Source organism: Aethalodelphis obliquidens, unplaced genomic scaffold (assembly GCF_003676395.1).
Source record: "Aethalodelphis obliquidens isolate GAN/ISIS:26980383/991018 unplaced genomic scaffold, ASM367639v1 scaffold19, whole genome shotgun sequence".
NCBI lineage: Eukaryota > Metazoa > Chordata > Mammalia > Artiodactyla > Delphinidae > Aethalodelphis > Aethalodelphis obliquidens.
In genome coordinates this window covers 12,990,241-13,015,045 of record NW_020837963.1, presented here as the reverse complement: position 1 = coordinate 13,015,045, position 24,805 = coordinate 12,990,241, and the positions used below count along the sequence as shown (strand labels likewise).

General features: G+C 41.5%; 1 protein-coding gene across 3 annotated transcripts in view; it reads left to right on the top strand.

Annotated features, from left to right (window-relative positions):
• FECH (ferrochelatase) overlaps nucleotides 1-19,604 on the top strand; it is a 38,452-nt gene extending 18,848 nt beyond the window's left edge. For 2 of the 3 annotated variants that reach the window (XM_027118599.1, XM_027118601.1), the window contains 7 exons: nucleotides 335-469; nucleotides 3,073-3,179; nucleotides 6,604-6,702; nucleotides 10,127-10,234; nucleotides 10,645-10,809; nucleotides 14,940-14,999; nucleotides 15,443-19,604. In XM_027118599.1, the coding sequence (XP_026974400.1) occupies nucleotides 335-469; nucleotides 3,073-3,179; nucleotides 6,604-6,702; nucleotides 10,127-10,234; nucleotides 10,645-10,809; nucleotides 14,940-14,999; nucleotides 15,443-15,577 (809 nt within the window). In that variant the 3' untranslated portion in view covers nucleotides 15,578-19,604. Of the gene's footprint in view, nucleotides 1-334; nucleotides 470-3,072; nucleotides 3,180-6,603; nucleotides 6,703-10,126; nucleotides 10,235-10,644; nucleotides 10,810-13,928; nucleotides 14,904-14,939; nucleotides 15,000-15,442 lie in introns of those variants that run through there. The other variant, XM_027118600.1, reaches the window with a different exon arrangement.
• Nucleotides 19,605-24,805: the final 5,201 nt, after the last annotated feature.

Below are 24,805 nucleotides of genomic sequence, written 5' to 3'. Positions count from 1 at the left end.
TCTCCCATGGTATCTGGTACATGAGAGGAGGTTATACTTTAAGGATAAATGCTCTCTGCTCTTGAGTCTCTCTTACCTCAGCCAAGAGCAGAGAATAAGGCCCAGAAGCTTGAGTTTTAAAAACCATATGCTAAATGGTTGAACACAGAAAACAGTGGTTAAAAATCCATACACCAGCAGAAGCCTGGCTACAATCCAAGGACTATTCTAAACCTGCTCACTTTATCAGCACCATAGGAAATTAGGGTAACTGTCTTTGTTCTGGACACTGCATTCTGTTTGGAATCTATATCAAGATGAATCCTTTCTCCTTTCCACACATGCTTCCTAATAGCCCCTCACAAATACTATATTGGATTCCGGTATGTCCACCCGTTAACAGAAGAAGCAGTTGAAGAGATGGAGAGAGATGGGCTGGAAAGGGCGATTGCTTTCACACAGTACCCACAGTACAGCTGCTCTACCACAGGTAAGGCTTCTCTCTGACAGTGGGAGGGTAGATCTGGCCCTGGCAAAAATAACCAGGGAAGCTGAGCGCGGAAGGAAACGATCAATCATTTCCGATTTGAATGGCAAATCCAGTCTGTCTGCTTTAAACATGAGAGTTCAGGTCAGTCCGTTGGAAATCTCATGGTTCATCTGTCCCTTGAGTTATTAGCCAGTTGACTGAGAATTACAAATGGTGGGTGAAAGGCAGTGGCTTCCAGTGCTCAGTGCTTTAATGCAGCTGTATAATGGATCAGTAATGAACCTTAAGCCACTTTCTATGTTTGTGTAATAACCCTTATTTTTATGGCTACCCTAATATTCTTATTAATGTAGCAAAGTTGATAGCTGTTTCCATTTTGCCAGCAGAGATGTCCATATAACATTGGAAATATAGGTGTTTATTTTGGTTATGCTTTGGTTATGGGTTGGTTCCTGGTTAAACCAAAACCCAGTTTAGGGTTTCCTTTGCAGACTTCTCTCAGTGTTCTAGATTTTGGGAAATGTTACTAGGTGTTGTTTCCTATATATTTAATTGGAGCTGGAGAATAATCTGTTTTGCCAATCTCTGTATCATGAGGTATAGGTAAATCTTCTACTGTCACCCACAAATACATTTGTTTACATCCTTTCTCAAGGCTTGCGGTCAGCACATTTTTACTCCCAAATTGCTTTTGGACATTAGTGCATATTATTTCTATAACTATAAGGAGAAAACAAAAGGCTACTGGAAGAAATCTTGGAAGCCTGGTGTGTGCCTTAAATATTTATTCAGAGCACCTGTGAAAATGTCTGAGCTCTCAGACACCCTCAAGAGTTTGAATTGTGATTTCTTTTGGACATGTACCTCAATAACTTTAAAATGTCTGGTAACGTTATTGGAGAATAAATCAGATTTTATAAATTTCTAAACTCTACTTTGGCCAGGCTTTCAAAAATATAACTCAACATGTAAATGTCCGCTCTCAAAATTAAACAAGTTCAGAAGACGGTTATTTATACGACAAAGGATTGACTAGGGTTTCATTTCACAGCTGGCTCTAGCAGTGTGTTTAAAACAGTAGTGTCTGTAGCTTTTCCCTACTACCTCTGGTGTAAGGGCAGGTACATCCCTACTTCAGAGATGTGAAAGCCTTTGGGAAGCATGTTCATTCTTTGAGGCCACTAGAGTGTCATTTATCTGTTGTTTTATTTAGACACATATTGTGGCAGCACCAGTATATTCTATGTATCAATCACTTTTTTTAATCATGCAATTTTTTTAGTTACGCTTTTCCCTTAATTACTACCTTTGATAGTTCATTGCATGTTTCTGAGTGATTCAGAAGACCTGCTGTGGCTTCTCGAAGTCCTTGTGTACATCTGAAGATGCTGTTCACCTGTGAAACGTGGTTTGCAATGTGAAGATGGTGGTGACTACTTTGTGATTTCTGGAGGGATGGTTTTTGAGCCTGGAATGGACTCAATTTGGATTTATCTGACCCATTGTATTCTCAGAAAAATGGAACTCCATTTATTTTTTTTGAAAATTGAGTCTTAGCCTGAGGGTACATGTGATTTAAATATGGCTTTGTCCTGGCTAGCATTTTAATTTGGAGACCTAACTGATTAATAGTTCTCATGGAGAGACCGGTGGTGTTGGGAAGCGTGGCAATGTTTTGGAGCATTTGCCCCACGTGAAGATTGAAGAGGAGGCTCCACGTTAGGGTTAGTTTCCTAGGATTAAGGCTTGGCTCCAGTGCCAGCTCCTCTAGGCCAGGAAAAGAATCGCACTGGGTTGTCACCATCTGCTTTCCCTTAGTCTTCGAATTTTCATGGTTTCCATCTCTTGTTTAGAAATACAAGTTTTGTTAGATTACCTGTAAGGATTTGGTATTCATTTAACTTATTCTAGGGAGTGATGATAATTTTATAAAGCAGGTAAAAACAGAGAATGCGCTTAGAAACCTTAATAAGCTGCTCTTCTTATCAAACAAGCCATTAAAAAGGATGGTTATAAAGCTTTTATTGTAATGTGGAAAATATTCATCTCATAATACTAAGTAAAAATGCCCTAAATACTCAGGATACAAAACTGCACATGTCCTAAAAAGTATAACTTTGTAAAACAAAACAGCTGTAAAGAAAAATAATTGGAAAGAACTACCTTAGAAGAAAACAATGACTGTATTAGCATTCTGGGGTCATGGCCAGCTTCTTTTTTGCTTTCTTTCCCACCCCTACATTTTCTGTAAATGGGGTTGATTACCTTCATAATGGGAAAAAAATTTAACATGCTTTCAATTGTAAGACTTGGTTTTTGCAGATAATGACTGCTTGTATTTCATAAATCCGCTGCCATTGTGCTTCTCTAGAGAAGTGGTCTCAATGCTCTTTGAAAGGCCATTGAAATTGATTGCTTTTTAGTGATCTTCATTTGCAGGGTAGTTAAATCTATATGCATTTTAGAGCATTGAAGTGATTGTAATTAGACTGATTCAGTGCGGAAGACTTACCTGCTTTGAACTTATTACTGCCTTTACTAGTCTGTTTTTTATTTTCACCATAGCCCTCATGCGTGTACTAAGTGGCCCCTGTATATTTCAGGCAGCAGCTTAAATGCCATTTACAGATACTATAACGAAGTGGGCAAGAAGCCCACGATGAAGTGGAGCACGATTGACAGGTGGCCCACACACCCCCTCCTCATTCAGGTAAGCCAGCCACTGCCAGCTGCGTCTGTCACCCCAGCTTCTGGTGTGAGTCAGGTTCTTGTCCCTGCCTGGTCTGTGGGTGTCCCGAGTCTTACTGTTCTCTTACTTAAATTGTGTGCTGGGGATTAACAAAAGGTATTAGAGTCTTGATTTATTATGACAGGAGGAAATAAATTTAAAGATTAAAGGGTAAACTCTTTTCTTTCTTCAGATTAATAGTATTAGTTACAGACCATGGCAGAATTATGTTTTGAGTTTTGTGTTTCACAGTGACCAAAAGAACGTTAAAGATTATGCGAGGAAAAAAAAAAAAAGATTATGCAAGTTGTTTCATTTAATCTCCATTCATAGACTGAACAGCTGACAAACAAATCCTCTATTTTCTAAATCCTTTAAAATATCAAAAGATTTAAAAATTTTAAAGGTAATATATCTACATGTTCTGAGACAGAATAAATTTAACATTTCAATTGAGAAAGTTTCATATATTAAAAGAAATTTCAAATTTCTCCTACATAGTTTATATTTGTAATATTTATAGTAATAGGTGTTTGATTTTAGGAGAATCGGTTAAAGCCACAATTCTAAAGCTTTGAATTGGTGTTATTATGTACCTTTTCGCCCTTTGAATAGGGGAGTACTGCTGGCTATTGTCCTTGATCAAACAAATATTATTTTGTTCTGTTGGTGGAAGTTTCTACCTTCGAGTTAGTTTAGGTAGAAGAAATACTAAGTGATGTGGATTTCATCCGTTTATTTTTCATTCCTCGGACCGTCTCTGGCAAAATACCAGCTTAACACTTTTTTGAAGCCTGGAGTAACTTAAAATCGATAACCACTAGATGGTGGTAGACATCGTTGAAAGCAGGCCGGCTCGCCCCTGAGCAGACGGTGTTTTCCTTAGGCCCGTAGGTGCTGTCAAGGGTTAACGCTTAGGTTGAAATCCAGTTTTAAGTAAAAAGTGCGAAGTGAAAAGGAGGCACCTTCCCTCAGGGATGGGTGTAGTTTTGGTCTCAGTGTGGTGTCCTCCCCCACAACCTCCCTCCCAGTTTGCTCTTTGCTGGGTCCAGTCCGGACCGCCTGAGCCCCAGCCTGGCCTGCCTGTTCTGCTCTTGGAGGCCTGTGACTGGAAACAAGGGGGGTTTCAGGTTAGCACTGACATGTGGTCGCAGAGAACCGAGGGATCTGCACAGCATCTGCCTGCCCTAATTGAGGGAGTAATTAGATTTGCATTAATATTCAGTCCTTTGAAAAGGGGGGAAGCAGAAAGATGGAAAGGTCTCTTCACTGAGGAAGTCTCCCTTCATAAAATGAAAGGGAATTTTAGAGGCATTTATCTGCCCTCCTATATGGTGTGATTGAAGGCTCTGAGAGCCGCCTGCTTCTTTCATTCTGCAGAGGGATTGAGCGTAGAAAATACCGCAGATGGATTTTAGATGATTTCAGGAACACTTCTGCTCGCCTACGGCTCCTCTATTTAGATAAAGGCTGAGTCTGTTGTAAGCTGTAACAAATTGTGTTTCTACTTGCAGTTATGCAAGATGATAAAAGGAAAAAATACTACTCAAATTTTGAGGAAACAAAAATTTATGGTTAGATTTTATTAGTATCATGACGATTACGTGAGGAGATTTGATATCTAGTAGAAATAGAAAAAAACCCCAACTAAACAAAAACTAAAAGTAAAAACTGAAACTAAAAATTGTGTGTTTAGTCTACATTTCTATCAATACGTATTATAGGTAGTAATTACTCAAAATAGTCATTTTACTACTGTATCTAGCTGTTGGGATATTTGGTGTAAATGTATGTTCCAGGCTCCTACTTAAACTTTGCATTGGGCCTCCTTATCTAGGCTTTTGTACAGTCTTTTCTGAGCATCCTTAGTCTCCAAACACTGCAGAGACCACCAGAAAATATTGCTTTTATCTGTATCTAATCCTATCACATTGACTCTATAGGTAAATTATAAATTTTGAAAAGGGAACTAACTCTCTAGGTACCGCTTTGTGCCTTAGAGCATTAATTTGTCAAATTTTGTGGGTTCTGGAAAGATTAATAATATCCCAATATTTATTAGGTAATAATTTACTCATACTATAGTATTAACCACTGATATATCAAAATGCCAACAAGTACAAATTTACATGGTTCTGGTAAATTGTCCTTTATAATTTTTTTAAATAATGCTTTAAAAACCTTTTTATTTGGAAATAATTTCAAGCATTGGAAAAGTTACAAGACTAAGAATAGTATATAAGGAACTCTCATCTCTTTGTTTAGATTCACATATTAATAACATTTATCCCACCTGCTTTATCATTTGCATGCTCTGTGTGTGTACGCATATGTATGTGTGTCTGTGTATACATAATTTTTTTCCTGAACCTTTTGAGAATAAGTTTTTTATACACACACACACACACACACACACACACACACACACATATATACAGAATTATAAAACCACCCTTTACACCTAAACAGCAGGCATATTCTTTTCCATAACAATGATACAATAATCAACTTCAGCAAATTTAACACTGATACTTAAATCTATCTAATCTACATTCATATTCCAATTTTGTCCGTTGACTCATTAATGTCCTTTGTAGCATTTACTTTATAAGTTAAATGACAGAGTGATTAAAGAGTGAGATCAAAGAAAGCCTCTTCAGATCTGGTATTTCAGCACCTATTGTTGTGACTGGGGGACGTGCCAACTAAGGAAGGGAATTAACTGGTCTGGTGGAGAGAGATGTGACGAGGAAAGCGGGCTGCGTTCTAGCCCAGCTTCCGCAGATGCCATGCGGCTGAGCGCGCTGAACGGGCCCCCCAGTCAGCCTCAGCTCCCCGCTCTGTGGATTTAACGAGAGTTATACAACCTCTCATCTGTTGTTATGAAGGCTGTCATGAAGATTGACTCAGTGAGGAAAAGGTCGTAAAAATAGAATCATTTTCTTATTCCTCTGTTATTTCTGTCTAATGTATTTTAATGTGATAGGCCTGAAAGCCAAGCTAAGGGAGATTTAGTAAGACCCTGTAAGCTGTTTTCCTGCTAGCCGAGCAAATGAGAGGTCTTAAAACAACTTCTCCTTCCCATCTGTGTTCCCTTTCCATCTGGAAGTGTGCCCTGTGCCTCCCAAGGGGAAGCGTCCAGAGCGTTCGTTTTCAGTGAGCCATTAGCGAGCTTTAGAAGTTTCCCATCAAATTCCCCAGGCCCCTGAAACCGTTATGAGCCATTTTGATGATGAACCAAAGCAAGAGAGACTGTACAGTTTGCAGTTTTTTTTACAAAGCAGTTCTGATGTTTGAGGGCTTCTCTGAGAGTTTTGGTGTCGCTCTCATTTAAAAAATATTTTCTTTTCCTTCCATGTCTTTCTTCCCACTCCCTCCTTATCCCCCTTTCTTGGTGTTCCCACAGTGCTTTGCCGACCACATTCTGAAAGAACTGGACCATTTTCCACTTGAGAAGAGACGCGAGGTGGTCATTCTTTTTTCTGCTCACTCGTTGCCGATGTCTGTAAGTAAGAACATTCTGTTGGATGACCCAGTGGTAGAGGATTTCGAAATGTGTGACATGGACTCAGCTTCCGTTTGGCCTAAGCCCAGTGCAAGGAGGAACTCTAAAATCTCAAACTGAACTTGGTGCTAATTTTAGACTCGTTTCTTGAAGGCTAATAACAATTCATTCAGACTATACTATTGTGAATAGACATTGTCTTAATAAGTCCCTTTAAAATGGTAACTTGAAGATATATTCCTACATAAGAATTTTTAATAAGTGGGACAGTTAAAAGGAGACTGCTTTTTGCCTGCCCTGTTGAAGGAACTCAGCCTGACGTTTCAGGGTGTTGGATTGTAGACTACGCCACCAGGGAAGTCCTCAACCCCATTCTTTTGTCCTCAAGACTTGGGCTGTTTGAATTCCCGGAAGTGATTAGTTTTTAATTTGCCAAGGCTAGGGAGCACATTTTGGCCAGTGAATATAGAGTGTGTCAAGTTATGATCTGGTTGCTCCTGAGTTTCTCATATTACACTGGGTGTTCATTAAGATACCGCATCTGTGCAATCACTGTTGCATTTGTGGAGACAAGAATTGATGGAGCTGGTGTATGTATGATATACAGAAGTGCTTGGGATAAGCAGCCAGTTTCATCAGCTTAGAACGAGTATTGTACCCTAAAAACATTGCTTTCAAAGCTGGAGAGGTAGAGAATTACATTTTCTCAGGTGTTATTAAGGTTTTAACTCCAGGGGTAATGGAGTTAATACAAGTGTCGTGTCTGGGGCCACTCTTCTAATTGGTCTGTGCTGCCACCTGGTGGTCACCAGGGGCAAGCCCGTTGCAGCTTCTCTGTCCTGCATGTCACCTAAGCGGTGCCAGGTTCAGCAGTAGGTAGCTCTGGAGAGAAATTTCTCTCTTCTGGAAGCCTGCCTCTTCTCTTTTCTGGTCCCATGCAAATTCTCTTCACATGTCCATCCTCTTGCTCTGTCCTTCTCCTTTTTATAACCGTCCTGTGTGTGATGAGGCCGTGTCTGAAGTGCCGGAAGGGAAGCTCTCTAGCCAGGAAAGGAGGAAGCACGTTTTTATACGTGCACGATTCCAGGTGCTGCCTTCTCTCCTCTCGTCTCTCACTTCACTTCCCGTTCCTCCTCTCAAGGACTGAAGATGCTGCTTCCAGGTTTGCTTATTTGGGGTTTTTTTGCTGCCCAGGGTCTTGGGTGAGACTGAGAAATACCATGAAGTCAGGAGGATAGGGATGGGGTAGGGAAGGCAGAGGGATTGTCGAGCAAGAAAACTGTTCTCACAAGCTCTTCTTTTTCCCCTGCATTCGCTTCTAATGACTTTTTCCCTGTAATGACTTTTTAAAAACGTATTATGTTGAAGTCATTTTAGACTTACAGAAAAGTTGCAAAAATAGTACAGTGTTCCCTTAGCTTCTCCTAATGTTGACATCTCACATAACCAGAGTCCAGTGATCAAAACTAAGGACCGAACAGCGGTGCAGTGCTGTTACCTGAAGGCCTTACTCAGATGTCTCCACTTCTTCCTCAGTTGTCTCTTTTCTGTTCCAGGATCCAATCCAGGATCTTACATGGCATTTACTTGTCACGTCTCCTCAGGATCCTCCAGTCTGTGACAGTTCCTCATACTTTCCTTGTCTTTCATGACCTTGATATTTTTGAAGAGTGATTTTAGTAGAATGTTAGTTATTTTGTAGCATGCTCCTCCATTTGGATTTGTCTGGTATTTTCTCATGATTAGACTGAGGTCATGTATTATCAGGAAAAAAAACCCCTGGGGTGGTCTGTCCTCAGTGTAGCATATCAGGGGAACATGCTGGCAGTATGTTTTACTACTCGTGACGTGATCCCTGGTCATTTGTCTAAGGTGGTATCTTCTGGATTTGTCCATTAAAAAGTCACTATTTTTCTCTCTGTAATTACAAATATCTTAGGCAAGCTACTTTGAGACGGTGCAAATATCTTGTTGTTCCTCAGACTTTTGCCCACTAATTTTAGCCTCCATCAGTGGATATTTCTGTGCTGTTCTAATGGTGACTTTATAGTTCCCTCATTCCTTCTACATTTATGTTTCTAATGGCAAACTAACTTTTAGTAATATCATGAAAAGGTTCATCATTTTATTTCGACAGTGTTTGTTGAACACCTACTATATTCCAGGCAGTCATCTATCCTCTATCGTAAGATATGGGAATGAACAAAATAGACAATAATCTTTGCCTCCAGAGAATGGGGGAAGGGGGATGGATGATAAACATAATACATAAGAAAATAATCTGGAACATTAGGAGGTCATAAGGGCTATGGGAAGAAATAAAGCAGGGTAAGGGGGTTAGGGAGTTAGTACACAACTAAATATTAAAGAAGTAAAAGTAACACTTCTACTGAACATTTTCAGAGGTATTAGCAAGCTGTTCTGGCTGTGAGTAGCATTTACAGACGCTGTGCACAAAGCATTGCCACGGTCCGCTGTTGTGGAAAGAGTGGGGAAAAGGGATTAGAAGACACAGGCCATGCTCTTGAGGAGCCTGGAGTCTGAGCCCGCGTGCCGCTTCTTTCTCTTATTCCACTAGTGTTTACTCTGTGTCCACCTGGTCCCCATAGACTCAGTAGTTCTGTACACTGTCCGTACAGCACTCTTTCTTTTCTTTTTTGTTTTTCTTTTTTGCGGTACGCGGGCCTCTCACTGTTGTGGCCTCTCCCGTTGCGCAGCACAGGCTCCGGACGCGCAGGCCCAGCGGCCATGGCTCACGGGCCCAGCCGCTCCGCGGCATGTGGGATCCTCCCAGACCGGGGCACGAACCCGTGTCCCCTGCATCGGCAGGCGGACTCTCAACCACTGCGCCACCAGGGAAGCCCCGTACAGCACTCTTTCAATTTCATTTCTAAAATCAGGGAGTTCCCTGGTGGCCTAGTGGTTAGGATTCCAGGCTTTCACTGTCGTGGCCCAGGTTCAATCCCTGGTTGGGGAACTGAGATCCCACAAGGTGTGCAGCGCAGCCAAAAATAAAAATAAAATAAAATGAAATAAAATCAGCCCCTCAGGTGACTACCAAGAGTGAAGGCCCATCCCTTGTTGCCTCTTCCTTCCCAGCTTTTCTGTCTCATTTTCCCTATTTCAGATGGGGGATTGAAGAAACCCATCCTCCATCGTCATACGTTGTCAGTCTCCCATGAATAACATGGACACAGAATTTGACATGTTCCTAAGGACCTTAGAGATGATTGAGTACAGTGTTCTCCTTTGGCTGATGAAATCCATCCGAGGAAGTTGGGCGTTGAGCTCAGATGGCATGGTCTTTAGCGCAGAAGACAAGGGGCGGCCTCAGGTCCAGGGCTCACGCCAACTCACCACATAGTCCAGGGCTCTCAGAACCCTTCGCGGTGTTGGTGACTGAACACCCGTGTCTCTGTTGCAGGTGGTCAACAGAGGGGACCCCTATCCTCAGGAGGTGGGCGCCACTGTCCAGAGAGTCATGGATAAGCTGGGTTACTCCAATCCCTACAGACTGGTTTGGCAGTCCAAGGTAGGTGGCTTCCACACATCGGCAGGCAGTCAGCTCTCTTGAGGATGTGTATTTTAGGACATAGTTATAAAATGATTAGATTTGGCCCTTTCACGTAGGCAGAATGTTCTGTAACCTGACTGCTCCCATGAGCAGAAAGAACTCTGCAAGCAAATAAGGAGGGAAAATCAAGTGACCACTGGAATTCCTCGATTCCATTGAAACAATAGATTATTTTTAATTGTAATCATAGGAATTGTTATATTTTGCCAGTTTCGAGAAGGATTCAAGCTTAATATAGAAATACCAGAACCCATTAGAGAAGGTGTAAAACGTGGCCTTCACTCTTACAGGGAGGTGTGTGTATGTCCAGGGCAGTGGGCTGTGGTGAGACGTGGGTCCCGGTGTGCATTCATCCTCCTTTCTCACAGGTTGGCCCGATGCCCTGGCTGGGTCCTCTGACAAACGAGGCCATTAGAGGGCTTTGTGAGAGGGGGAGGAAGAACATCCTTTTGGTTCCGATAGCTTTTACCAGCGATCACATTGAAACGCTGTATGAACTGGACATCGAATACTCTCAAGTTCTAGCCAGTGAGGTAAGTGTGGTTATCAATCCCGTTGTGATTTGTTTTAAAAGGAAACTCTCTCTGCAGTGATCTAATTGTGTCATTCAAAACTATTGTTCAGTATATATGTTTGCAGGTACTGTGGCCTCATTGTTCTGAATAATACTTCATCTGAGTACTGATCCGAACACATCAACTTAATTGCATGTTTGCAGCGGGAAAGCACTCTTGTGCCTTTGTAAAACTAGGCAGCCCAGGGATCACTGCAGGCGATATCATTTTGTTTAGTTTGAGTTACTATACCCCTTGAAAGTAATAAAAACTACATTTCCTTAAGAAAAAAATAATTGTACTTCTCACCAGTTTGGAGGAAAAGAACTTTCTTGTTCTATAATTCCTCTTCTTCACCTAAGAGTGCCCTTTACTTGGGCTGTTACACTGCTTCTGGTTGGGTTTCGAGGCACATAGGAGTCATCGCCATTTAAGAGAAGGGCGTGGAATGAACACTGGCACAGTATGTGTAACTTCCTTGACCTCTGTATGCACTCACTTAATTAGCTCTTTGCTACTATGTTGTGATCAGTCTGATTATTGAAATAACAAATACCATTCTGAGTTGTCTTGTAATGTAAGATGGATGTGATTGTCATTCACATGGAGAAAAGCTATTGTTGACCCATCTCGGGGCTTCTGAGGGCCGGCCAGAAACCCGAGTCCACTTCTTAGCATCGTTTCTATGGGAATCGTGGAACCCTTGGGACCCAAGGAGCCCTTCCCTCTCATCTTCCACCAGACCTCTTGGCCCTGGTCACCCCACGTGTGATGGATGGGGCCCCGGCCTCGAAGGATACTTCACCCTCTCTGGGACCAGGGGGCAGGTGCAAGGAAGGGTGGAGAGTGGACTGGGGGAGAGCTTCAGCAGCACCCGACCCCACAGGTCTTTGTACGGATGTACTGGTCATCAATCACACATTGATGAAGGTAGAGGGTGCCTAAGTTACTTGTCAGTAGTTCTGATAAGGAATTTATGGGGAAGTTGTAGTTGGCTAACATGAGGTTGTAGGGTTGTCTATGGACTTCATTTGCCGATGCCTTCTAGGGACTTCCCCAGCAGTCCAGTGGTTAAGACCCTGCACTTCCACTACAGATACAGGCGATCTCTGGTTGGGGAACTAAGAGCCCACATGCCATGTGGCACAGCCAAAACAAAACAAAAAAATGATGCCTTCTATATCCCAGCAATGACCTTGGCTAATGGTGGCTTCGCTAGAAAACTGAAGTGCAATGGTAGTTCATACCAGTGTATTTGGAAAACAAATTTTTGTTTGTATTGCATGATAATTCACTCATTCATATAACCAAACTGAGGTCATCCCTTCGTAATCAAATGGATTATTAGTGACTAACATATTAGCCTATACAGAGAATAAAGAAAACCATCTACTACAGTTAATTTCCTTATTTTGCAGGGAGAATACACTACATTTAAAACTGTTAACTTTCTCTAAAAAGTAGTTTGAAATTTTTGCCCAAAATAGAAATTATTGCTTTTTGATAATAAAAATAATAAAGAACTCATTTCAGAGAAGTGTGACATAGAGAGTAGAACTCACTCAGACTCTTACCCCTGAGAGATATGTTAATATTTTGTTAAAAATAAGTCCCCTTTTCCCTCTAAATGTGCGTGTATCTTAATGAAAGTGGTATTCTTCTACACATTTAGTAAAAATGGTATTTTATTCACACTGTTTTTGTAACTTTTTTTCCTCTTAAAAATGTATTATGTATACATTAAAAATGTATTAGTATACTTTTTCTTTTTTTTTTTTTTTACATCTTTATTGGAGTATAATTGCTTTACAATGGTGTGTTAGTTTCTGCTTTGTAACAAAGTGAATCAGTTATACATATACATATGTTCCCATATCTCTTCCCTCTTGCGTCTCCCTCCCTCCCACCCCTCTAGGTGGTCACAAAGCACCAAGCTGATCTCCTTGTGCTATGCGGCTGCTTCCCACTAGCTATATGTTTTACGTTTGGTAGTGTATATATGTCCATGCCACTCTCACTTTGTCACAGTTTACCCTTCCCCGTCCCCATATCCTAAAGTCCATTCTCCAGTAGGTCTGTGTCTTTATTCCTGTCTTACCCCTAGGTTCTTCATGACATTTTTTTTTCTTAAATTCCATATATGTGTGTTAGCATACGGTATTTGTCTTTCTCTTTCTGACTGACTTCACTCTGTATGACAGACTCTAGGTCCATCCACCTCATTACAAATAGCTCAATTTCGTTTCTTTTTATGGCTGAGTAATATTCCATTGTATATATGTGCCACATCTTCTTTATCCATTCATCTGATGATGGACACTTAGGTTGTTTCCATCTCCTGGCTATTGTAAACAGAGCTGCAATGAACATTTTGGTACATGACTCTTTTTGAATTATGGTTTTCTCAGGGTATATGCCCAGTAGTGGGATTGCTGGGTCGTATGGTAGTTCTATTTGTAGTTTTTTAAGGAACCTCCATACTGTTCTCCATAGTGGCTGTACCAATTCACATTCCCACCAGCAGTGCAAGAGGGTTCCCTTTTCTCCACACCCTCTCCAGCATGTATTGTTTCTAGATTTTTTGATGATGGCCATTCTGACCGGTGTGAGATGATATCTCATTGTAGTTTTGATTTGCATTTCTCTAATGATTAGTGATGTTGAGCATTCTTTCATGTGTTTGTTGGCAGTCTGTATATCTTCTTTGGAGAAATGTCTATTTAGGTCTTCTGTCCATTTTTGGATTGGGTTGTTTGTTTTTTTGTTATTGAGCTGCATGAGCTGCTTATAAATTTTGGAGATTAATCCTTTGTCAGTTGCTTCATTTGCAAATATTATCTCCCATTCTGAGGGTTGTCTTTTTGTCTTGTTTATGGTTTCCTTTGCTGTGCAAAAGCTTTGAAGTTTCATTAGGTCCCATTTGTTTATTTTTGTTTTTATTTCCATTTCTCTAGGAGGTATACATTTAAGATGTTTCTAATTTTTTGCTTTCATAAACTGCTCTGTCATAAACATCATTTTTCCAATTATTTTCTTAGAAATAATTCCTAGCAATGGAATGTAAATGTTGATACATATTTCATTGGATTGTCCTACAGAAATACATCCTTTAAGTCTCCCATGAACAGTGTTTGAGAACACTTGGGACTCCCCTGGTGGTCCAGTGGTTAAGACTCCTCACTTCCACTGCAGGGGGCGCGGGTTCGATCCCTGCTCGGGGAACTAAGATCCTGCATGCCGTGCAGTGTGGCCAGAAAGAGAAAAACAGTGTTTGAGAACACTGACCAACTGGTTATCCTGCTGTTACTTCTACATGAAGTTTTGGAATATGATCAATGTCTTTTTAAATTGAGAACTATGTGTTTGCTGAATCTCACCATTTTCCCCTTCCCAGTCTTCTAACTTAAAAGATAAAGCAACAAAAAGGCCATCAGCATTTCAGAAAGGGAAAGAGAAGATCCTAGCTACCTGAGTAAATAAGAATTAGATACTTCTCAGTTATTTGGGGGATAATTAGCTGGAATCAACGGGATATTTTTGGAGAGGGGAGCAGGGATGGTTGTAAACAGTCCTTAGGTTTTTAATTTAGATTTTTCTATGTAAGAATATATTTAAAAATCCAACTCTGCGTATTGGATCCAATCTAGTTTCAATATACATTAAATTAATTTACCTCTTTTGGCACTTGGAATCAAAACGTGTAAAAATTTAAGTCATTATAGCAACATTCTGCTTAGGTAGAGTCTGTAAAAGTATGCATTAGAAAGGTAGACTAAAAAAAGAATAGTAAGCAGATTTAAATTACTTGAGTATTCTATCAGATACAAACCTCAAAAATGGTTTGGAAACAAAGCACCCATGGGAAGGTAATGGGATGAGGGAAGGAATAGAAATTGAAGAGCAATTTTATGATAAAGGGGTGAAAATCAGCATCTATGTCTGGTCCCGGGACTGTTTTTCATTTCTGGGTAGTCTGGGAACACTTTGGTACTAAGACTTCGAGTTGTGTTTGTGTGTGTGTTTATTTATTTTATTTTTTGTAGCAGTTTCTTTAAAAAAAAAAATAAAACGTGTATGTGTTTTTCCTCCCTTTTCTCATTTGATTTCAGTGTGGGGTTGAAAACATCAGAAGAGCAGAGTCTCTTAATGGAAATCCACTGTTCTCGAAGGTATCTCTAGTGTTACAACCATTTTAGTAGAACATGTCGGAGAGCAGTCCTCTGAGAAACTCTTACAGAATATTGGTTTTCTCACATATTAGAACATTTTGAGTTCCAATTAATTACAAAAATAAAATCGAATCCCTTATGCTCTCGCTCTTTTCTCCTTTAGAGAGCCCCAGTTTTCTTATTTCTACCCACCTATCACTATGTCTAATTAAAAATCTGCCTTTCAGAGACAAGGTTCAGCAGGTGGGGTGAGAGGATTTCCTTCTCTAAAACCTGTATTTGAAACTTTTCTCTAAGCTGAGAATTCTTAAGAAAGGAAGACATCATAGAATTGGGTTCAAAGGGTTCATAGGTTTTGAATGGGGAGATGGGCGAGGGGAGGTGTGGGAAGCTGCGTCCGCTCTGCTGCTGATGGGTCTCTCCTGCTTGTTGTCTGTCTCCAGGCCCTGGCCGACTTGGTGCACTCACACATCCAGTCCAACGAGCGCTGCTCCACGCAGCTGACCCTGAGCTGCCCGCTCTGCGTGAATCCCATCTGCAGGGAGACCAAGTCCTTCTTCAGCAGCCAGCAGCTGTGACCCCGCCAGAGCGCCGCGGGGATTTGGCCGGTGCCCAGCCTCCAGACACCTCCAAGGTGGAGGAGGATGTATTTAGCATTAGGGAGGGAGTCACATTGATGTGGGCGTAGCCTTTGGCCACAAATTGTGTACCTTCTTGAGGAATGGACTCTGAAATCCTTATTGAGGGGTATTTTTATAGACCAATACAGTAAGCATTTATAGTTCCCCTCTCTGGGTTAAGTTACTAGTTTGGAATGTCCACTAGGCTATTTTAAAAATGAGTTTTAAAAATTTATCTTATGAGATGCACACGTATTTTCAATACCGATTTTGGTTTTATTGCCCCCCAAAACCCCTGCAGGGGTACGGAGAGTGCCCTCTGTGGGGCTGTCAGAGTGAGTGAGGTCTGTTTACAATCTCATACTTGTTTTTTAAAGTGAACATAGTTGAGTAAATGAAATATAATTTGAAAAAAGAAAGGGTACCTGATCTTTCCGTCAGCCCGTGGGTCACAGGATGCTGGGCCGGTGATGTGGTTCCTACAGGGGCTGCTCTTGCCAGTGACGTCACTAGTAATCGGTCATTTTGGTCCTTGTATGTGAACCTCACTTTCCTCACCATGAAACCGAATCAAGTGTAGGTTCCAAAAGTGCTTTGAGATTCCCCGGGCACACAGGGCTGAGAAACGTGTAGCAATCCCGCATTTGTCATCCCCACCTTGGTGGGAATCGTTGGTGCCACAGGAGAGGGGGGCTGGAAATGCTAATGAAGGGCTTCATGTCCAGAGCTCCTCTCAGGACCTCGTGGACATTTCCATCGAGCATCTTCTTCATCTTGGTTGAATGTCCCGTTTCCGCATATTTGTTTGAAGATTTATTTTATAAAGTCAAGGATGTTTGGTAACCTCCAATTCTTAATTTACAATTTTTATTATAAAAATTATGTAACCGTGCTATAGGAAATTTAAAAAATAGAGAAAAGGAAAATAACCACTCTAATGCAACAAATATGATTCATATTGTTGTAGTTCATGTTAGTCTTTTCCTGTGGATATCTTAGATGCCATTGTAACCTTGAATTTGTGAGTGAAAAGTTGTCCTAAAATGTAGAAATAATATAGGATCAGAGTCAGACCTTCTATACCTGGATTTATATGGATTTTAAAAATCTCTGATGGATCCATAGTGAATTTGTAATAATTACTTTCTCTTTCCTTTAAGCCTTACAACTTTGTTCTTTGAAAGTGCCTTTCTATTTTTTTTATTTAAGCCACTGAAAGTATTAGTGGCGTCATAGATCTTCTATATTCAGCATTTACTATATTAATAAATATGACATCATTAAGGTTTTAACCAGTCTGATTCATTCTCTCTGTTAAATCAAAAGTAATCCAAATTCATTACTAATCAAAATTATTAAATAAGAGGAAGTTACTTTGTAGTACAAGAAAAGTAACATGCCATCCACGTTAGTTAATAGTTTTCCCACACTGATAACCGCTCTGAAATTTGAGTAGCATCTACACTTTTTTTTTTTCCAAATTGGCTTTCCTTTTAGTAGATTGTGTTTCCAGAAGAGGGTACAAGGCATAGACAGTTGTTTAGAATTTTCCTCTTCTGTTTCCACGCACTTTGGGGGGACTAGGTTCAAGGTAGGCTTTGAGTGACCTTGGCGGGATGGCGTAAGGAGCAACTCGTGTGTTAGCCAGAGGGCAGAGTTTAAAGCTGGCGGCCATAAGAAAGAACTAACATTTGTGTGTGTACACGTGCGCTGGTGTGTAAGCCTAGAGCCCTTGACTGCACCCTTGGTACTGCATCTCTAAGCTCTCAACCCAGCCTATAAAACCCCTTCTGTCGGATCCTGAAGATGGCCCAGGAACGTGCTTCCCAACATTGGGTGGAAATGGGAAATTCATTGAGACGTTGCAAGCTGGAAAAAGAAAATTCTGAGTTGACCCCAAAACTAGTGTCCTAAATTAAGGTCGTTCAGTTTCTCCGTCTTAATATGGAAATCCTCAGAGAAAGACAAAAGCTAATATTTTCTTTCCTTATTTCTAAAAATTATAAAATTAAAAACATTTCATCAAGGTTGTACCCCAGACTTTGTAAATATCATTCCTAGGAGTGTTGTTCTAATTGCCTAATAATTGAGATTCCATTGTAAAAAAAACCCTTCAGTAACTTCTCCCAGTCCAGATGGCCTTCTGTGACATTCAGCTTTCTTTTTATAGAAGCTAGCATCATAAGGTTTCAGGGAATGTACATCAAATGAATTAAGCCTGAATATCGGATGGCTCAGGAAACCTGAATTCTGCTTAAATCATTGCCAGTTGAACTATCTAATCATGTCATAATTATATTGAAGTTTTATGTGCTTGCTTTCTAACATTCCTGGTTAATTCAAACAGTGGCACCTGAAAACTTGATCTTTTTTTTTTTTTTGCTAGATTTCTTCCAGCTGGACAGTTGTGTGGTATGACTATTATCTAACCTTTGCCTTAAAAGGCATGCTTCTTTTCTTAATACACTTATTTTGGAAAGTATAAAGTGTGCCAAGCCATAAGGCACCGAGGTGAGTGGTGGGTACCGGTGGGCAGCCCAGAGAAAGAAGCTGATGCTGCCAGTATTCGCTGAATAGCACCAACATGACAAGCAACAGCAGTGGGCGCCCTTTAGTGGAACCACGGCTCCCAGCGTGAGATGAGCCTTAGGAGGGCTCTGGGGAGTGGGTGACGTCCAGAGAACACATTCACAATCTAGGCTCCCAGGAGAGGAAGAAGTGCTTCTGCTTTTGCTGTGGGAATCTTATTAAGCCTTTCAACAGGGAAGAGGAAGTGGAAAACAAATGCACCCGTGATAATCAGTTTCTTACGATACACTCTGATAGTGTCCGCTTAATCGTTTTTAGCAGAAATCATTAGCTTCCATTTTTAGCATTAACAGCTCCTGGCTAAATTAGTCTATGGTAAGCCATTAGGAGGGATGTTGGAATTAAAAACATCTTTGGAAAAAAGCCTGGTTTGAACCTGTGTTATAAGCCCTTGGGCAGGAGTCGCCGGGTCCTGTTTCTGGTTGTTTGACAGCTGTCACTCTGATGTTCCAGGTGCTCTCTCAGCAGCCTGCTCCTGAAATGAAATCGCACAGGCCGGCTTTTTTCCTTCCACTCTCCCCAAGGGGTTGAAGCTTTACTTTCCTGACATATTAAGAAGTAATAGATTTTTACCCTGAGAATTCATGAGGTATTTTTACCTTTTCCTTATTTAAAAAAAAATTATATACATGAGATGGGATTAACTGCACAGGCATACAAGCAGGGGCTTGCTGGCCAATTGTTAAAATTTCAGGTTGTTACACATAGCAATTATTAAAAGTGTTATATCTTACAGTTTAATTATATTTTAAAAAGTAACAAATACTCAAAAATCATTTCCCTATTATTTTACTATATTTTATCATCTTTATTCTAGAGGTTATTTATGTTTATGATACCTATATGATGAAAATACTATATAATGATGATGAGCTACTGTACGTTTCCAGCTTTGTTCAGTGACCGTGTTGGTAGCTTGAAATTGGCTACAGCAGGGCTATTTACTTTTGGAAATCAGCAAATACTACAACTTAGGGCTTCCTTGATTGTTTTGTTGATTACCTAGACTTAAAGTGGTGGAAAAAATGTTCATACATATTAAAAGTTGTCATGTCTCTAGCCATTACATCCTGAATAGCACAAACATTTGAGGAAATATCCTCCCATTATGTGAAAACTAATAGCCGATTTATCCAAGTGAAGTTTTGATATACAAAGTTGTTTTACATTTGTATTACTCATTAATGTAAATGAAAACACCAGCATTCGTGTCAGAACTATATAGGGCGGCTACAGATGCGAGAGCTTGATAAAAGTCAACACAAGCATTCTTTGAGAATTAATTGATTATATGGAATTTACAGTAAAGAGAATTATGTATTTTATTATTACTTGTAAATTGTGCATCCTATATCTTTTATACTGGTGAAAGTTATAATAAACATACACACGTGTATGTATGGATTGTTTTTTCAGAGAGCTGGTTGGGGACCATTTACCAAAACACTACTGCCTCAAACGGAACTTTTCTGGGATGATGGACGTGGTCTATGTGGATCGCATGCTTGCGTTGTTCCCAGATTCATTATATAGAGAGAGGTAGCTCGCTCTGTAGATTGCCGTCTTTTTAGAGTGGAAGCTACCCCATGGTTACTAGAAATTTTAATCTTTTTAGTAAGATGCCAGTTGTGTCCAACAAAATCCCACGGGCCTGTTGTACCAACAGGGGCCCTGAGAGGCGAAGGTTTGCTTATATCTGATAAACATCCTTATAGACAGAATCTTTGGACATATTCTCAGTCATTTCCACAGGAAATATCCCTTAGAAGTGGGTTTTCTGGATCAAAGGATATTTATGCAGATTTTAAAAAGAGGATTAAATGAGATCCCATGCCTAATGTATTTAGTAAGGTGCAGTGTTTGGGTGGGGTGTGTGTGTGTGTGTGTGTGTGTGTGTGTTAAAGGCCCAATAAATGGTAGCTATTATTGACTTGTGTTACTCACTTGGTTAGCAGACGATGGCTGTCTTGTTCTCAGTGTGACTTTATTCTAGGAGGTGGAATTTTACTGTGTTGTTTTTTCATGAAGATGTGATGGCAGAACGAATATTATCCTCAAAGTTCAGAGCACTCACAGAGCCTCTAGGAATCAGGGATCAATTCTCTAGTCCTGCCTTTTATGTTCCTTGTTGCATTTACTTTGGGTCACTTGCCCTGAGAAGGTCACAGGTAGAGAGAGGAGAGACAGACCCTAAAGTTGTCTATCCTTCTTCATCAGTAACTTTGCAAAGAGTTTGAATGTCGGGAGAAAGTTGAGTTTCAGGTTTAAACAACTTGGGGGATGATGTGTGGATTTCACTTACCCTTTACGGGTCTGCAGGTACCTGAGAGTTGCCTGTGTGTGTCCCGCCCGCCAGCCTGTCGCCGTGTGGCTCTCAGAGGGCAGAGCCGTCCATCAATGCCGGGCCGGCCTCCAACTCAGGTAACCACTGCACTTACACAATTCTCCCTTTAAGAAACGTCAGCGGGGAATGTGTTCCTTCCTGTTTCTGCGCTTCTGAAGGTTTTCATGTCCACGCTAACCCACTGCGGGTCTGGGCCAAGGCCAAGTTGCCCATCAATATTGTAAAGTAGCAGCGTTATAAAATTTATGGAAGACGCACAAAGGACAATTCCCTGAAGTGACCAGCCTGCTGAGAGGGGATATTGGATAAAAGGGGATTTCCCACTTGGAAACAGTGTGACATCAAGTGCCCAGCTGGGGAGACCCTTTATGCTCGTGGGCTCAGAGCTTGGTGAAGAAGGAAATCTGACCTGGTTTCAAATCCCACCTACAACTGTTAATTTATTTGGTTATCTATTAACAGTCTCCTGACAGCTTACTTTTATGTTTAAAATTAAGTGCTTGATTGATTATTTTATGTAACAGCGATGGGCTGTTGTTCTATACATAAACCAACCAATTAGTGGGCTCTCTCATTACTGATCTCTTTCCTTCTTTCTTGGTTCATTTTGTGTGTGTGTGTGTGTGTGCGTGCGTGCACCTGAAGGTTGGGAGAACTGGAGGAAAGGACTCTTTGTTCTGGGCTTGTATACATTCCCCAAACTACACATCCACAAGGATTTTCCAGCGTCCAAGGATTAATTCTCAGCATGATTCACAGGTAGGGGCAGAGTCCCAGAGAATCTGTTATTATGCTGATTTCATTTTATCAAACAATCTTAGCATAAACTCTCATTTTTAAGAACCTCGACTCTCCTTTTATCTGCTTTTGGAGGCATCTTCAAATCTTTCTGTCTTTCTAAGATTTGCGTCTGATGACTGGGACTCTATTATTTTAAGTTGGGTTTATTAAGTATTAAATAGGTACTCAGAGATGTCTGTAAGGGAGAACCTGCTGACTCCTGTGCTCGGGAAGTTTCCTCGTGGTCTGGCTGCTTGCTGGTCTCTCGGCCCTTGCGGTGGACAGGGGTGGCCTACACTGGCCTGACCTCCCAGGATGTTCATCTCTGGCCATCAGAACAGTATTGTTCCAGGCTCCTCGGAGCAGCACATACAAAGCAGGATCTGACCTGTGTTCTACCTGAAAAAGGTTGGGAAACGCTGGAAAGAAGTGTCAAGGATGACAATCAAATGCACCTCTGTGTCCACAGTACCGTGTAAGAAGTAAACTGTGTTGTTCTTTTTCTAAGCTGTCCTCATTTGGGGTAGATGGTCCTTCCGATCTATAGATGAGAAGAATAGGTACAGGGACAGATGATCCAGTCCATCAGCCCTCCCTGCTGCTTTGCCTGTCATCTTAGAAGGAAGTCCAGCTCCCTTCATCTCACAACCCGAGGGTTCATCGTGAATAAACAAGCAATCTGTACCGTGGACCATACTTTAAGTAAGAAGCGTGTCCCTAAGATTTCTATGGAAGCGGGTTTTGTAAATCTAATTACATTTTTCTTTTCTTTCCTTTTTTTTTTTTGTGGCCATGCTGTGCGGCTTGTGGGATCTTAGTTCCCCGACCAGGGATGGAATCTGTGCCCCCTGCCATAGAATCGTGGAGTCCTGACCGCTGGACCGCCAGGGAATTTCCTAAATCTAATTACATTTAACATGTATTTTGGGAGGCAAAGGAATCTAAAGGGAAGCATCAACAAAGTAAAGAATGTTTCTCTAACACACTCTCACCTCGGCTAATTTGTAAATCTGGGTTTTGGACTCAGGCTAGAACATGTCTGGGGTCAGTTGCCAAGTCTTCCTGAGAAAGAAACTGGGCTCCATTAGGCAAAAAGTAGATGGAATAATAGTCCAAAAAACTATTATTAGAAGCTGTATAATGGTAAAGGGCATGAGGACGGCACGTTGGTGTCTGGGCTGGGGGCTGGTGTTAATTTTCCAGGTGGCCTTTTCGTTCTCATCCCTCCTGCAAGAATAGAAATTTCAGTTTGACAGGACCTGCTGCTGCAGCACACAGATAGGGTCGGCCCCCTCTGGATCCACAAGTCCTAAAAATGCACACAACTTTTCCGAGAGGAAATCCTTATTCCATCTCATCTCAGTTCGTGAGGGCTGCTGTAACAATGTACCTCAAACTCAGTGGCTTAAAAAGCCCAGAAATTTATTCTGTCTCTGTTTGGAAAGCAAGTCCAAGGTGCTGGCATGGCTGTGCTCCCCACAGAGGCTCTAGGGAGGAGCTTTCCTTGGCTTTTCCAGCTTCTGGTGGTGCCAGGTGTTCCCTGGCTTGTGGCTGCATCACTTCAATCTCTGCCTCCATCTTCCCATGGCTTCTCCTCAGTGTCTGCATCTTCACTGTCATCTCGGACAAGGAGATGTGTCGTTGGATTTAGAGCCCGCCAAGATAGTCCAGGGTGATCTCACCTTAATATCCTTCATTACATCTGCAGGGACTCTTTTTCCAAAATGGGTCACATCCTAGGTCCTGTGGGTTAAGCCACAGACATGTGTTTTAGAGAGGTCCCTTTCAACCCCCTGGAGCCCCCGTCTTGCCTTTCCCAGAAGCCACTCCCACACATGCCTCAGGATCTGGGATGCTCCCATCTCCTGCTTTATGGTCAGAGCATAGAAATGGGGTCCCAGGGCTGAGGTGGATGGTTACAAGCACAAGCCTGGATTCCAACAGGACCTGGAACCCAGCCCTGGCTCCCCATGTACCAGACATGAGACCTGAGTAACCAAACCTCTCAGGATGCTGGTTCCTCATCTCTAGGATAAGAGTAATATCTACTAGCAGCTTGTTGTAAAGAAAAACCGAGATGACAGGTAAAAAGCAAATGCTGTGGACCAGAGTGATCGCTCACTATGGTAGCCATTATTACGGGCTGGGAATGGAGGAACCCGGGTGCTTCCATCTTGCCTGGTCCCAGTTAGCCACGAGACCGCTGGTGGGTCCTGCCCTCTCTGAGTATCAATGAAACAGATAAAGAGGCAGTGCTCCGACAAAGGGGTGCCCGGCCTTTTCCAGCCACAGTGACCTTGAACCCTCAGCCAGGCAGAAACTACCCACGAGTGCTCCGAGGCTCTGGCAGCTCTCAGTTTTGACCAGCTTCAGTAGAGTTCCTATATACTCTTAGACTGGGCTTCCAAAATAGCGTGGGGAATTTTGCAGCCCATTTAAAAATAGTGTTTGCTGCTCAGTTGTCCTTCGGAAAATGGTTTTGGTGGGCTGTACTTCACTTCCTGAGAAGGAAGCAGGTTATGGGATTCCTGAGTTAAAGAACAGTGTTAGAGAGCCAGCTCCTCAGTCCATTCTCCCATGATGAGGTACGATTGTCCAGAAACAGAGGAATCATGACAGATTAGAGGTTGTCCTGGCACCTGAGCAGAGCCCGTGCTGAGCGGGCCCTAGGAAGGCACAAGTGCGATTTGAATTTAGATGAAGAAATCGAAGCTCAGAGAGGTGAGGTGACCTGGCCAAGGTCACACAGAGCTGGTCTTCCAACTCTCAGACCAGCATTCTTTCTTTCTAGGGTTCTTATTTCATCCACAATGACTTTTAGGTCCCACTGTTCAGGACACATTTTTATTCAACGCAGTTGTGCTCCTGTTCAGATATCATTAAAAATTTAGTCACCCCTCCCAGGGAAATGACCATCTGATGTGAAGTTAAAAGGAAAGGAGGAGGCTGTATGAGATAGAGCAGAGAGAAAATTCTTCCAAATGGAGGGTCTGCGATGAGGGCCTGGATGATGCTATATAATGTTTCCATTTCACAATAGAAGACACATTTTATTTGCAAACCAAATCTTTATTTAAAATGATAAGGCACATCTATGTTTTTCTCCCCGTGGTCTAGTCTCTGAACAGAACTTCTGCTCATACAAGGTTATTGGGCAATGTTCTCAACATCTATTCATCAGTTTCTCAGCACCAGCATCTTCTCTGGCTAAGCTAGATATACTTTGATGTATATTTTTTAAAGAAATGAAACTGCTATAGTAATAAATAATGAGAGCACCGCCTGTTCAGCTCCCGAACTATTTGAATTGTATTTCTCATCAATTCAGAAATTAGTCTGACCTTTGCCCAGGGGCATGTGTGCCAGGTATTAAGGGCTGATGAGGGACAATCTGTGTGGTATGGGAGGTGACATCTGTTCTGCAGAACATGACCTGCTTTGTGGGGCTAACCTTTCACCTATCTGACACGTCC